At 33.7% G+C, this 16,542-nt stretch overlaps 1 protein-coding gene across 1 annotated transcript in view; it reads right to left on the bottom strand.

The window, feature by feature from the left end:
- Positions 1–16,542, bottom strand: part of LOC106884106 (uncharacterized) — a 282,261-nt gene that overhangs the window by 105,327 nt on the left and 160,392 nt on the right. Inside the window, exon 4 of the mRNA XM_089366625.1 lies at positions 13,596–13,652. Coding sequence (XP_089222751.1) covers positions 13,596–13,652 — 57 coding nt within the window. The remainder of the gene's footprint in view (positions 1–13,595; positions 13,653–16,542) is intronic.

Below are 16,542 nucleotides of genomic sequence, written 5' to 3'. Positions count from 1 at the left end.
GCCAAATCACTAGTATTTCTGATAGAGAGTGCAAAGGGAGTATCTGCAATTCAGTGTAGAACAAATATTGATTTCAACTTTCAAATTCTGACACAAGGCCAGCAATTTCAGGGGATTAGTAAGTCAATTACATCAACCCTAGTGCTTACCTGGTACTTATTTTATCGACTCCAAAAGGATGAAAGGCAAAAGTCAACCCCGGCAAGATTTGAACTCAGAACATACAGACAGACAAAATGTTACTAAGTATTTTGCCCAGTGTGCTAATGATTCTGCCAGCTCACCACTTTCATTGTGGAACAAATATTACAAAGGAGTGGAACATTATCAAATTACTTTTTTTATATTTCCCTTCAATGTTTACAAACTTTGTCAGTTTACACCAGCAAAACACACCCTAGACACACACATATATACAAACATATACATATATACACACACATACATGTATGTATATGTATATAGAAAGATGAAAAAAATTTCTTTGCCAATATGCTGAAAAATAGACGCTAAATCGTCTAACCACATAAAATATTTACACTTATATTATTGCACCACGTGTCGAAATGAGGAAAGCAAGCTAACAGAAATTCATAAAAATATAGTTATCCCCAAATCAGTTATGATTTCAGGATTAATCCAAAAAGGATTCTCCTTTACCAGTGAGGAACACAAAATGAAAATAAATGAAATGCTTAGACATACCCATGGAGAAGCAGATGCAAAGTCATGAATACAAAGTCATATATTTTTATGAATTTCTGTTAGCTTGCTTTCCTCGTTTTGACATGTAGTATAATAATATATGTGAAAATATTTTATGCGGTTAGATGATTTAGCGTCTATTTTCAACATATTGGCAAAGAAAACTTTTTCTTTTTGCCATTATCTATAAGTGTGTGTGTGTGTATCATCATCATCATCAACATCATTGTTTAATGCTCATTTTCCATGCTGGCATGGGTTGGATGGTTTGACTGAGGTCTGGAGAGCCAGCAGCTGCACCAGGCACCAATCTGATCTGGTAATGTTTCTACAGCTGGATGCCCTTCCTAATGCCAACCATTCTGAGAGTGTAGTGGGTGCTTTTTATGTGCCACTGGCACAGGAGCCAGTTATGCAGGCCTGGCAGCAATCATGACTGGTTGGTGCTTTCTATGTGCCACCAGCATGGGAGCCAGTCTGGTGGATCTGGCAACGACCATGTTTGGATGATGCTTTTTACATGCCACTGGCACAGGAGCCCATCTGGGGTACTGGCATTGGCCACATTCGGTTGGTGCTTTCTATGTGCCACCAGCACGGGAGCCAGTCAGGTGGACCAGGCATCAACCATGTTCAGATGGTACTTTTTACATGCCATCGGCAAGGGAGCCAGTCAGGGGCAATGGCCCCAGGTACAATATTGGTTTTACTTGACTCAACAGGTCTTCCCAAGCATATCCTATTGCCCGATGCAATGCCAGTGGCACGTAAAAGCACCCACTACATTCTCGGAGTGGTTGGCATTAGGAAGGGCATCCAGCTGTAGAAACTCTGCCAGATCAGATTGGAGCCTGGTGCAGCCATCTGGTTCGCCAGTCCTCGGTCAAATCGTCCAACCCATGCTAGCATGGAAAGCGGACGTTAAACCATGATCATGATGATGTGTATATATATATCATCATCATCGTTAGGTCGTGCTTCACCACCTCATCCCAGGTCTTCCTGGGTCTACCTCTTCCACAGGTTCCCTCAACCGCTAGGGTATGGCACTTTTTCACACAGCTATCCTCATCCATTTTCGCCACATGACCATACCAGCTGACTTAGATATTTCACATGTAAGAAACAAAGATAGAGATTCTTCTGAATGGCAAATCATGATACATTGAATGGAATTAGCATAGTATTAGTAGAAAACTGGATACAGTAATCAAGGTAGTCAGTGCACATGAAAGGTTTAAGCTAGTTACAGACAAAACTACAATTATTATCACATAAACACCACAAACTAATGTAATGGTTAAACAGGAGGACCACTTCTATGAGGAGTTCTAAAGACTACTTCAACAAAAAACGATGGCAACCTCATTAGAACAGCTTGGCAAGTTTAATGGACATGTAGGGGAACAAAATGGCTTCTCAGAAATACATGGGGATTATAGGTCTGGTGTGAGAAATAAAGAGTATATAGGTTCCTGGAATCCTGTTACATCTATCTGTTTGCCTATTCTGTCAGCTGCTTGATTACCTATCAGTCAGGCAAACAAATCTTTTGCAGGTGGAGAGTGTAGCTGTCTCTATAGATTAGTAATAAGTGACTTTAGCATAAGAGCTAGGTTGACTCTGAGATAAAAGGCAGTTTGAAGACATGGACACTGAAATGAAACTTCAGCTGGTTTTAGAATCAAAGAAGGTTGGACAGACTTTTATGGTAGAACTGAAGAAAAGGTAAAAATCTACAACACAGAAGAAACCTGAGGGTGTCTATGAGACAACCTACTGAAAGTTACAGACCAGAACAGAGGGAGGGGAAAGAGAAAAAGAGAGAGAGAGAGAGAGAGAGAGAGAGAGTGTGTGTGTGTGTGTGTGTGTGTGTGTGTGTGTGTATGCATGCGTGTATGAGTGTGTATCAGGTTGCAAAACTTGACCATAGTCAGAAATAATACATTTCTAAATCTCTCAGTGAGATTTATGCAGTAGTGATATGATGAAGTAGTTGTATGCTGTCAACTTAATGTGACAGTTCCCTGAAGGGAATAATAGGAAGCTGTTGGTTAGACCTAGGTCTAACCAACAATAGTATTATTCCCTTCAGGGAACTGTCACATTAAGTTGACAGCATACAACTACTTGACCATAGTCATTCATTAATAACTAATTAGATTTTAAAGTAAATATCAATCTCAAATTCATCATCCTCATCGTTTAACGTTTGTCTTCCGTGCTGGCATAGATTGGGCAGTTTGACAGGGGCTGGTAAGCAAGAGGACTGTGCCAAAGCCCACTGTTTTGGCATGATTTTTATGGCCAGATGTCCTTCCTAACACCAACGACTTTGTCTTTTTCAGAATCTTTCATAAGATTTCAAAATATAAAATATGGGTAATGGGTAAGATGGATGTATACTGTGACCTTCTGCAGTTTTTATCTACCAAGTTTGATTCACCATGTATTGGTCAACTCCAGACTACAGCAGAGACAGTCTGATATCACATACTGTCCAAGATATCACATACTGGGATTGAACCTGGAAACCACATGGTTATCAAATCTTAACTTCTTAACCAGAACACTGTACGTATTCAACTTTAAAAGCTAGCAAATCTTCTTTGAGATGGTTTATTTTATACAATAAAGCTAAAATTGATAGGAAGGAAATTTAATTTGCCATCAAGAGAACGAGGTAAATTAAAACTGAATATGAATAACAATGAAACTGAATAATATGAAGATGAATATCATTGTCTTAAAGAATCTTTCAAGAGATTTCAATATAGAAAATACAATGAAAATCTAGAACCTTTTAAAGCACATTAATATTTATGCCACTTGCCTGTTGGTTCTATTCAATCAATATTTGACAACATGTAGAATACAATTATGGTCCAGTTTTGGAATGCAACCTGATATTTTATGGTTCAGATAACTTATTATATGAAAGATGTATATATATATATATATATATATATATATATATATATATGAAGTAAAACATTCGAGCGAGGTCATTGCCAGTGCCACTGGACTGACATGTATGTATGTATGTATGTATGTATGTATGTATGTATGTATGTATGTATGTATGTATGTATAATCATAACAAATTGAACAGAAGTTAGGTGTTTTTATAGTGTTGCATTACCTTTATAAACAGAAGAACAACTAGATTATACCTTAAATAATTTCATATAAACAAAATATCTTTGATTTAATTTTAATTAAATAGCCTAATGTTTTTATGATTAAAAAAAAAATTAGATTAAAATTATCAGAGGGTGTTTTTATCACCAAAATAATATTTGAATATCGATTATTCTTTTGCTTAAAATTCTTTGTTGTTTACAACAATCATAATGTCATTTATTTGCAAATTTCAAATCATTATAAGAAGTCTGTCTCCACATATATAACATTTATATATAATATAATTCATCTTGATTTTTATTATATTCCTGATGATAACTGATTATAAATTCAATGGAATGTTAAATTGCAGGCTGCTAGAATATGGTAAGATGACAATCACATGATTGGCCATATTAATAATTAAACAACAGCAGAGTAGGATGATCAGCTCTTAATATTTCTACTGGGCGATTAACTTCATAGAGAATGAAATTAGAAAGAAAATATTTCATAGATTTTGTACGTACATACATACGTGCACACACAAACACACACAACTATCACAACTATTTATAACCAGGAATTTTATGTTAATATTTCTAATTACTTCTTAGTCTATTTTCTTTAGGTAGTATACCTCTTATACACCTATTTCTCTAACTTATATAAGGACTTATGTAGAAGAAGCTGAATCATTTAATTTTAAGCCATTATTTGTTTACTCTCTACACTTGACTTACAATACCATTTATCTATGCATGATGATCTATTTCTGTCTGAACTAACTTGAGATAAATTCTTATCTCATAGACAGATAATTCTTCATAATAATAGTGTAGAACATCCTTTTATCATTATAACCAGAATTGATGTATGATTCCATTTACTCCTTTCTTCCACATTAAGAGACTACTATCAGGTTGTAATTCAGAACTAGAATTCCTGTCTAATTAAAGCTTCTACACAATTATCTGAACTGCTCATTACAACAGCTAAATATTTCTAAAACAGATCACTTTATTATGTTAAAAATCTTAAGGCATGCCAAGCCATAAAGTCATGATAGCCATTATTAAAACTGCTGTTGCTGACTAAATACTTTTTCTAATCATCTACCTTTGTGCCTAGATCTGCTCAAACAACAAACATCATATCTTTGACTATCAGAATAGCATGTAATCTATATTACTCAATAAAGAAATTATTAAATGGTAACAAAATCACAAAACTTATACATGCTGAGAATAATTCCTTTTAATGATGACTGCTAGAAACTCAACATCTTCAAAGTTTTCAGGATAAAATAATATCTCTGTTGGATAGCCTTTGGCTACACAACAGAGCTGTTATTTTATATTCTTCAGCATTGATCAGGTGTTTCATTAACAGAGTACAAGCTGTTCCATAAAATCATTTTATCTTGTGTAAACAGTCATTCCTGTTCAGAAAAATTAATTCCCACTTGCCAAACATTTCCAGCTTTAATCTGGTTACAATTCTTATATTATTACAAAAATTTCTTAACAGGAATTAAAGATTACACTGAAAATAACCATAATATATTCCACAAATTCAATATCTGAAGTTTATATGCTCGTATTTTTAACTTTGTTTTGAAAAATAAGCCATTTATCTGATTAATAGTAAAGTGGAAATTAATCAACATCATCCCCATCATCATTTAACATCTGTTTTCCATGATGGCATGGGTTGAATGGTTTGACAGGAGCCGGCCAGACTCTAATTGTCTGTTGTGGCATGGTTTTTATAGCTGGATACCCTTCTTAAAGTCAACCACTTTAAAGAATGTGCTGGATGCTTTTTACATGCCACCATTATGGGTGCATTTATGTGCATTTTATGTGGCACTGGCACCAGTGTGTATGTGCACATATGTATATATATACATATATATATATATAATATGTGTTCTAGGTTCAGTAAGAAGTTTGGGAAGCAAGTATTTTACCACATAGTTATGTGTGTGTGTGTTTGTGTAAACAAAGAAATTTTAATTAATAGTACATCATTAGTACTAAGAAAAACAGTGAACAATGAATTCTTGTCAATAAAAGCAAGGGAAACTAGAATTTAAATTAATTACAATTAATTAAATACAGAATACAATGTAAAGTGAAACTGATCTTTTGCAGTAGTGACAATTCTGAACATGTTTCCGTTTTATTAAATCTTATCAGCAAAGCATAGTGTATTTAATTAACTTTAATTAACATAACTTTTGGGATCATCTACCCTGCACTTCTGAATCAGAATTAATGAGGATTGTTTTTTTCTGACCACCCATTAGTTTCATTTTATTTAATAAAACTTCTTGTCTCATTACATCAAGTATGTGTACATTAGTGCCCACTTTACAATTAATATTTCATGCATCAGGTGTTCCTGAGTGTTTTGTTCTCAAGTTATTCATTTATCTGATCGAGAAATCTTCTCTCACTCATGCTTTGCTTCTCTACTCGAAATCCTTTTGTTTTACTAATTACTTTACATCTCAGCAAACACAACATACAACACCTTGAATACTCTGTACTAAACAATATACAAACCTTTTACACTATAACTACATCTCTTTGAAACATTGTCCCTTCTCATATATTTCTAAAAAAAGTGGAAATATGAGTAGGAACTAATCTACAGTTATTCAAAATCAAAGTAAAAAATTAAAAACAAACAACCACATCCTAATGTAGAAGCATGTTTTGTTACAAACCTGTTCTTATATCAGCTTAATGTAGCTATGACAAGGCTGTACTGTATCTATGTATTGCTATATATATATATATATATATATATATATGGAATGCTCAAAATATACAATCAAAATTAAATACACAAAATTATTTGAAATTGATTCAGTTTAATGTTTAGATGAGGAATACATCATGTATAACAACATTAAACCTTTAATAAATTATATCATCTGCTTCAAAAAGCCTCCAGAATTAGATTTCCCAACTCAAGAGGGATTTTTTCTTTCTTTATTTTTTTATCATGATTATCAGAGTTAGATTTTTTTTTTATATGTATACTACATTTAGTGCTAGATTTTCAACTCTGTAAAGATTAGCTATTAAAGAATATTACTTTTAATACACCTTAAAGGAGATACCTTTTTTCATTTCCTGCTGAAGTATAACTGTAAATGTATTTAACAATTCTCATTATAGATTTTTACTCTCAGAAAATGAAGCCTTATATTTTCTAAGTTTTGCAGTCACAAAACAAGCGATCATTCAACAAATGAATCCTTATTATACACAAAGTATCAAGTGTGTATAACATGTCTTCTCTGCTATGTAGATAAGTCTTAATTGTAATTTTGATGGAACATTATAGACTTTAGATATTTCTCCAATTTCAAAATCTAAAAGAATTTGTTTTCAGGTAATATATTCATCAGAAACAAGAAAAAAATGTTAGTCTAAATCACTATGTTAATTTAAACATTAGTTGCAAAACAAAAACAAAAAAAACAGTTTCAACAAACATTAGCCATGTCCAGATATGATGTATCTTATTTTAAATTAAAACAATTGAATTCATGTGAAATTCAAAACTTCAATTTGTTTAATTATCAGCCAATTATGCAATGCATCATCCAAAGAGAGTTAATTGGGAAGATTTACTATTTCAATGACTGTTTTGACTACATTAGCTTATATTCTTCAAACTAATCAGGCAACAAAATTGGTCATAATTAAAAAAACACTTCATAATCTCATTAGCAGAGAGTCATTCATTAATCACCTTTTTGTTTACAAGATATCACAGTTATCATAAATAAAGTCAGGCAAAGATCATTGCCAAGAGCATGTCATGTACCCACAAGTTTTAATCTTGTAACTAGCTTTTATCTCCCAAAAGAACCCTCAGGAATAAAACTGAATACAAATGTTATATCTGTTGCATATCTTCGGTAATATTGTCCATAGCAAAGGCAGTAAGCTGGCAGAATTGTTAGCACACCAGGTAAAATGCTTAGTGGCATTTCATCCGTCTGCACATTCTGTGTTCAAATTCTACTGAGGATCTACTTTGCCTTTCATCCTTTCAGAATCAATAAAATAAGTACCAGTTGAGCACTGGTGTTGATGTAATCTACTTAACTCTTCCCCCAAAACTGCTGGCCTTGTGCCAATATTTGAAATCAATATTATCCACAGCAAATTATAAAGTAATTTACACTGGTTTCACAAAGTATTGTATATAAATACAATATTCAATATTATATAATAATAACAATACAATATTTAGTAATATTTCTAACAATATGTTATTGGATTCTTTAGAGTGATTTATAAAATTTGAATACTTAAGCAGTTATATTAAATGAAAGAAGACCAGAAATATTCTCAATCATAGATGGTGTAGTCAAGTTATTAACTGTGAAACCAACATAGTTTATATTTTAACTTGAAATGATATTTCAAAAGGATTAATTTCTACACAAATTTCAGTGGTGTATAGTGAAGAATGACAGACAATCCACTGAACAGCCACAAAATCTAAAGGAAAGTAATATACGCAACCTGAATGAATAATAGACAATTCCTCCTGGTTCTCTCACTTCACTCAAAGCTGAAACATTTGCCATCTTGAACTGTTTACACTAGAAGTCATATCACATATTCTTATACTTGAACAACACCTCAACCATGGAAATACCTTTCAAACTCAACCTTTGCTCTCACATTGAAGTATTTGCTTAATGTGATTATCTGATTACTTTCTCATCATTGCAACTCAATCCACATCAGTATCACTGCATTGAGTTCTTTGATATTTCATTGGTTAGTTAACTAGAACTCAACCAATTCTATGCTGACAACCTTTAGCAGAAAATGTGCCTCACTTTCAATCCATCTGAAGCTGTTATGTGGTAGCTTAAAAACTATTCTCCATCATGTATCAATCATAAAAGCCTGTTCCAGATGACTTTGTAAGTGGTACCTCTACATATAAAGGAACCCATTTTGCTCTTAACTCTGCATGTATGTGCGCATGCACACACACACACACACACACACACGTGCACACACGCACGTGCACACACGCACACACACTCTCTCTCTCTCTCCCTCCCCCTCTCTCTTTCTTTTTCTCTTCAACTGATTTATTCAGCTCATTTGCCACATCATAATGTGCATATAGCTGCTAAGTGTACAGACTTCTTTGAAAATTTAAGCTCAATGAAGCAACCAGCCTTGGAAGTGTTACTGGTATCCTCTTTAAACAAGAAGCTAATGAGCAAACACACATCTTTACAATGTTTATACTTCTATGGAAACCTTTCTCAAGTTATAGACACACATGACAGTGTGTATTCTCTTCAGTGCAAGTAATATCTAAGACACTGTCAACTACAACATCACTCTAAACATCTCAAAGATAATAGAGAAAGTTATAAATAATCAACTCTTTTCATTTCCATATAGACAGAACCAATAGAGTATTTCTTTCTTATGTTACACAGCAATAGTCTCTGTCTTTGATAACTTTGACAAAAATGAAATTATTGCTTTTGTCATCAGCAAAGCATTCTTCTTCATCTACCATGAAAAATCATTTTTCAAATATCTTCTGAATAGGAAAGTATCTGACAGATATCTTAATCACAATGTGGATGAATGAGGTTCTCTTCAGCATTCATTCTATCAACAAAGTTACCGGTTATGTCTTTCAAACATTAATTAACTACTTTCTGATACTTCTATCCACAAATGTTCCTATGCAGATTATACTCCCTTCCTGTCTTTATGGGTCGTGTCCATGCAACTCAGATGCCTTTTAGCAGGAATATATGCTTATGAACAGACCTTAAAAATATCCTCCAATAACTGCATAACAGGCTCACTATACAATCACTCTCATAAGAAGGGAACCTCTAAGTAGTCACTTGATCTGCTAGAATAAGCAGCCAAATCTGCCAAACCATTCCCTACCTACATCTTAAGAAGAGAAAGACACACTAATATATTCAATTTTGTATGTGTGTATACACAATTTTGTATGTGTGTATGCGTGTTTATGTATACATACATACATACAACTGTGTGTGTGTGTGTTTGTATTACATCTAAAAAGATGAAATGGTCATACTTGGAGCACTGTTCAGATGATACAAAGCTGAAAGATGAAAATACTAAACCTGAACAAATTCAAACACAGCTGTTCTGCATAAAACAGATACTAAGTACCTAAGAAAGTTATATCTCAGATCATACTCACATACAAACATACGACACAAAGCAACAAGATCTCACTCACCCAAACATATCTTGAATCATGAGATACAATGACAATGAACAAAAAAAAAGTACTACCATTATTCCCTTCTTAAAGTCACCATATCCAACAGTGATTTTATTGCACATAGTACAACAAAAACAACTAACATACCAAAGTCCATGTTAATTACACACAGCAACAACCAAAGTATCTAGGGTACAACACACAGCCATTATATTAAAAAAAAGGTTGAACACAGGCACAGACATGGCTGTGTGGTAAGAAGCTTCCTTCCCAACCGCATAGTTCCAAGTTCAGTCCCACTGCATGGCACCTTGAGCAAGTGTCTTCTACTATAGCTTCAGGGCAAACAAAAGTCTTGAGTGGATTTGGTAGAAAGAAACTGAAAGTAGCCCATTGTGAATATATATTTATGTGTGTGTGTCTTTGTACCTATGTGGGTCCCCAACCACCGCTTGACAACTTGTGTTGGTTTGTTTACACCCCCGTAACTTAGCAATTCAGCAAAAAGAGACCAATAGAATAAGAAATAGGCTTAAAAAAAGAAAAGTACTGGGGTCAATTCATTCAACCAAAAGTTCTCCAAGGTGGTGCTCTAGCATGGCTGCAGTCTAATGACTGAAACACAAAAGATGCTACAACACAACGTTACCATCATGTTGAACATTCACATTGTGGCGATGCAAGGGATAAAGCTACTGTAACAGAAAACTGGCTAAGTTTCAAACCCTGAACGTATGGTCCATTTACAGCTAATCTTGGCATTTTAACCAATTTGTGTTTGTAATATTTATGTATACTTTAAGGCAGCGAGCTGGCAGAATCACTAGCATGACAGGTAAAATGCTTTTGGCATTTCGTTTGTCTTTACATTCTGAGTTCAAATTCTGTGGAGGTTGATTTTGCCTTTCATCCTTTTGGGGTTAATAAAATTTGATTACAGTTGATCACTGGAGTTGATGTAATTGCCTTAGCCCCCCACCTCAAACTTGTTGGCCTTGTGCCAAAATTTGAAATCAATATTTATGTATAATTTAAGGCAGCATGCCAGACAAAATGTTTAGCAGCATTTTGTCTGTCTTTATACTCTGAGTTCAAATTCTGCTGAGATCCAGTTTGGCTTTCATCCTGTCAGAGTCAGTAAAATAAGTACCAGTTGAACACTGGGGTCAATTTAATCAACTTATCCTCTTTCCTGCAATTGCTGGCCTTGTGCCAAAATGTATACTTTACTTTAGAAACATGTAAGTTATTTTATTTTTTGTATCTTCTGACCTCTTTTAACCAACCAGAAATGTCAGTTTAACACTTCTTGACCTTACTCTCATAACTCGTTCAGTTAGTTTCAAATATATAAACAGATAACAAGAAGTCATACACAACCAGTCAGAGCCAAGTTTTTGAAAGAGAAATGCATCAACAGAGAAGAGTACATTTTAGCCCTTGGCTATTGGTGTCTGACCAATAGCAGAAGGTACCAATATCACCAGTACAATAAATGAGTCTATTGACAGGCAATGAAAATAAAAAAACAAAACTGTTATGACCAGTCGGGCTATCCGACACACAAACATACTGTAAACTTTTTGTAAATGCTATCCAGTTAAAACCTACTACTGCCACATGCACATACATATACCATTCAGAATACAATCAAGCATTTTAGCACACACACATGCACGTTGCCAAGTTGAATTTTTGTTTATCAAAATATTTCTTGAATGGCCCATTGGAGATTCAGAAAAAATTAACATGTAGCATAACAAAAATAGACATATTTATAAATTGTTTTAACAGTGGAACACAAAGTATATAAAGCTACACATTTTAATATAGTAAAGAGTTGTCAATGATTTCTTTCAAATTGGGCTTCATTTTTATCACTTCTCACAACAGCTGGTGACCAGAGCCAAAAATCAATAAAACCTTTTACCTTACAAGAGAACAACAACAATACAAGCACAAACATTATATTTGTAAGCCAAAACATTTACATTTGGTTGCACTACAGTCCGTCTTCAAGCTCCCTCAAATCCCTAATTTCATCCCAGTAAGCTAACTCAGTGTAGCAGCCTTATAATAAGCACATAATTATGCATCACAAAATGTAGACACCACAAATGACAATATTAATAAGGCATAAAAACACAAGTATCCATGACAAAATTCAGCAGAATGAAGCATTAATGTAATACTTGTGTATATTAGCACCAACCTCACTAACCCACCAAACTACATACCACAGTTATAACATCTTAATCACCTTAACACACTCGTAAAACTATAAGTGATGGGAAACGTCACTGCATACAACACATCCTGGTTCATAAATAATATAAACTACAAGCGAGACAGATTAGTATCATAATTAACCTTTTAGTATTCAAACCAGTCATATCCAGTCTACCTGTTTTATGTTCAAACCATCCCAGACTAGCTTCTCACACCTTCCCTATAATGTTATTCTAAAAATAAACAATCACATCATTGAAATCTCAAAGTTACGAGATAATGCATGGTTAATTTTTTTTAAATGTGAATGAATAAACATAACATTCAACAGAATAATTCAATAATTTGAAAGAGTTAAACTCTTTTCACATCTTTTCCCAACATCTCATGAACACAAAGACTAACAACAGTGACTTCTCTTCAGATATCTCTTTCTGTTCCACATACTTATCCATCACATTTACAAACTAAACAATCCTCCAACACTTCTATGACCACCATACTTACCTAAACATTGTGAACTAAACAAAACCACTTTTATAAAGTATTTTATAAAATACTTTATAGAGTGTAAAAAAGCCCAGAGGAATAACTTGCAACCAAGAGACAGAATTACAATTTGTAAAACTTAGCAACAATACAGTCACCAACAAAGCTACTATATTACATATTTAGAAGAAAATAATTATAGAAGTTACCAAAAGATGTCTACAAAGTAACATAAAAAGTACAAGCCTAATTACATAACTGAAATAACCAAACTCAAATACATCAATGCCTCAGAGAACAGAAATAAAACTCAGCAGTAAGCAATTAAACACGGAAATAACATAGAGAATATACCAAAGAGAAGTAGAAAACTGGCAAACATTTGTATCAGACATAATTGACAAATCTAGCAATAAGGAAAAACAAAATGCACAAAATAATTCATCAGAATAACAAAGGGCATGCCACATTTCATGTCTCAATAATAACTTTAAGTAAAATAGTAGCACTGCAACAGTAAACAAACTCACTGATCACAGGCTTTTGTAAAATCAGTCACCAACATTACACTACGATAGAAATATAAAATGCAAGATACACAAGTTCCACCTACACTGACCCAAACCTCTACATGATCACTCACCCTTTGAAATGTTTATGTCATTGAGTTTATATATTTGCAATAATATATTTTGGCTGTATTAAAGGTAACCTTGTAACTCATTTTAAATATTTCTTCTAAATTGTTATAGTTATAATTATATTTTACTTACCATTAGGTAGGCTACACAGTCCAATAATGCTCCAATACTAAGATAAAGTATAAGTCTCTGAAAAGATAGAAAATAAAATATACATATACATATATTTATATATACTTATATATATATATATATATATATATATATAACATTGCTTAAAACTATATGTGTGTGCAAGTGTACAGAACTATTCACACAGAATATCCTGGAAAGTAAAATATCAATTATTGTTTACAGATAGGAATATCTTTACTTTCCAAAGTACTAAAGTGGTAATGATTTATAACCAAGTGAGAGCAGATATAAAGACAATTATTAATGGTGTCTGGGTTTTGACAGACAAAGGTTTTTTTCAAAGGTGAACAGAAAAGTAAAGAAAGAAATTTCATCAAGCTGCAAAAACTAAGTTGTCTGAGATGTTAACTCATAATTTGAATTGAAGTGTAACTCAATGCTCTGTTTAAAAAAATTAATTGAAAATTTAATTTTCAAGGGAAAAAAAATTCAGATGCAGCTGTGAGGTGCAAGCCATAATAGTGAGGTGGAAAAAGTTTGCTTTCCAACTACATGGTTTCAGGTTCAGTTCCAGTATCTGGCACCTCGAGCAAATACCTTCTACTATAGCTTCAGGTCAACAAAAGTCTTGTGAGTGGATTTAGCAAACAAAAATTGAAAGAAGCACAGTGTGTGTGTGTGTGTGTGTGTGTGTGTGTGTGTGTGTGTGTGTGTGTGTGAGTGTGTGAGTGTGTGTGTGTGTGTGTGTGTGTGTGTGAGAGTTATCTGTGAGAATGAGTGTGTGTGTGTGTGTGTGTGAGAGTTATCTGTGAGAATGAGTGTGTATATCTATGTCTCCTTGTTTTGACATCACATGATAGCTGTAGACTAGTGTCAATGTCATGCAAACAGTGTCATTCATTCCCAATATTCTTTTCTACTCTAGGCACAAGGCTCGAAATTGGGGGGGGGGGGGACCAGTCAATTAGATCAACACCAGTACACAACTGGTACTTAATTTATCGACCATGAAAGGATGAAAGGCAAAGTTGACCTCAGCAGAATTTGAACTCAGAATGTAAAGACAGACACAATACCGCTAAGCATTTCACCCGGCATGCTAATGTTTCTGCCAGCTTGCTGCCTTTCATTTCCAATATTCTGCAATAACATATCTGACCATGGGATAATTTTATGTTGCTTGGAAATAGATGAAGGTTTACAACAGGAAGGGCATCTGGCAAAAGAAAATCTACCTCAATAAACTCCATTCGATTCATGTAAGCATTGAAAATTAGGTGTTAAAATGATCATCACCATCACCATCACCATCATTATCATCATCATCACCATGAGCTTCCATATTTGTTACCATGAAAATGCCTAATCTGAAATAAGATTTGCACTTTCCCTCCAAATGTTATCCACATAAACATATTTCTCACTGAATAGTGAAGATCTGTAGCTCACTAAGTAATTAGTATATTAGCTTGCCAACCCAAAAGCCAATTGTCTGACAACTGTCACCAGTGATGCACACAGTGAATGATAAAAGACTTAACTGTCAATATCTTTGCCTTATAAATTGGTATCATTAAGTGGTCTTGATATAATTAATATAAGCATTAAGAACATTATGTAATTAGAAGCTTCATGAGTTTCAGTTTCAGAATTCAAATCCCACATGGGCAAAGACAACAAAAGAATGACAGTATTATCTAAGAATGGAAAACTTTCTTAACTATTTAAAATCATGGAATTTAGGTTAATTCATTAGCATTCAAATTACAAACAAACAGAATATTTGTGCTGCATATGGCCATTTAAAATGCTAACGGGTTAAACTTTATCATAACTGACCCACAACAGTTGATATACACTAACATATTTAATAAAATGTTCTGTTCAAACAGGTCCAATCAACAGCTTTATTCCAATATCTAGACTTAATCTTGCTTCATTAGTATCCAAGGAATTCTTCCTCTTGCTGAATGGCGATGGATTCACAAGAACTGAAAAATAAATGAGTGATCACTAATTTACAGCTCTTTAATTTGACCCAAATGTTCAGTAGAAATTCAAGTCATTAAAGTAACAGCTGCATTGTTAACTAAACACTATTTTACTAACAATCTTATCTTTTACTTGTTTCAGTCATTAGACTGTAGCCATGCTGGGGCACTGCCTTGGAGGGCTTCAGTTAAACAAATCGGCCTAGGCCTAGTACTTATTCTATCAGTCTCTTTTGCCAATTCGCTAAGTTACAGGGGATTTAGACACACCAACACTGGTTGTCAAGAAGTAGTGGGGGGCAAAAGCACACACACACACACACACACACATACACACAATCACACATATATACACATGATGGGCTTCTTTCAGTTCCATCTACCAATCCACTCACAAGGCTTTGGCTGGTCAAGGCTATAGTAGAAGTCCCACACAGTGGGACTGAACTCAAAACGATATGGTTGGGAAGCAAGCTTCTTATCACTCAGCCATGCCTATTGATGAAAATATCTATAAATGACATTCTTTAAGTTTACTGAAAAAATAATCCTATTCTTCTCAAGACAGTTCCATGCTTAAGAAAAGAAATTTAACCAAATTGATTCAATACTCTTTGCAACTGTCATTTCCTGGTTTATTCTCAACACGTTTTTGTTCTTTATTCTGGTCTTTATTTACAAGCACAACAATCTTCTTTTTTTGAATGCTAAATATTTCTTTTGTTTCACTATTTCACATTTCAAATATACAATTCTCTATAATTTACCCTACAATGTGAAGAAATTTGATGCTATTAGTAACATCTTTCTTTTGACATAAGCTTTGCATAATTTTCTTCTCAAAGAACATCAAAAGAAAATATTGATCTTTACCAACAGTGTATTAGCTTTAAGGATAATATCCTTTGCATAATATGACTTATGCCAAAGTTTATGGAATTATTTTTCTGAGA

The sequence above is a fragment of the Octopus bimaculoides genome, chromosome 19 (genome assembly GCF_046866305.1).
Source record: "Octopus bimaculoides isolate indiv1 chromosome 19, ASM4686630v1, whole genome shotgun sequence".
Taxonomy (NCBI): Eukaryota; Metazoa; Mollusca; class Cephalopoda; order Octopoda; family Octopodidae; genus Octopus; species Octopus bimaculoides.
This window is presented reverse-complemented; position numbering and strand designations above follow the sequence as displayed.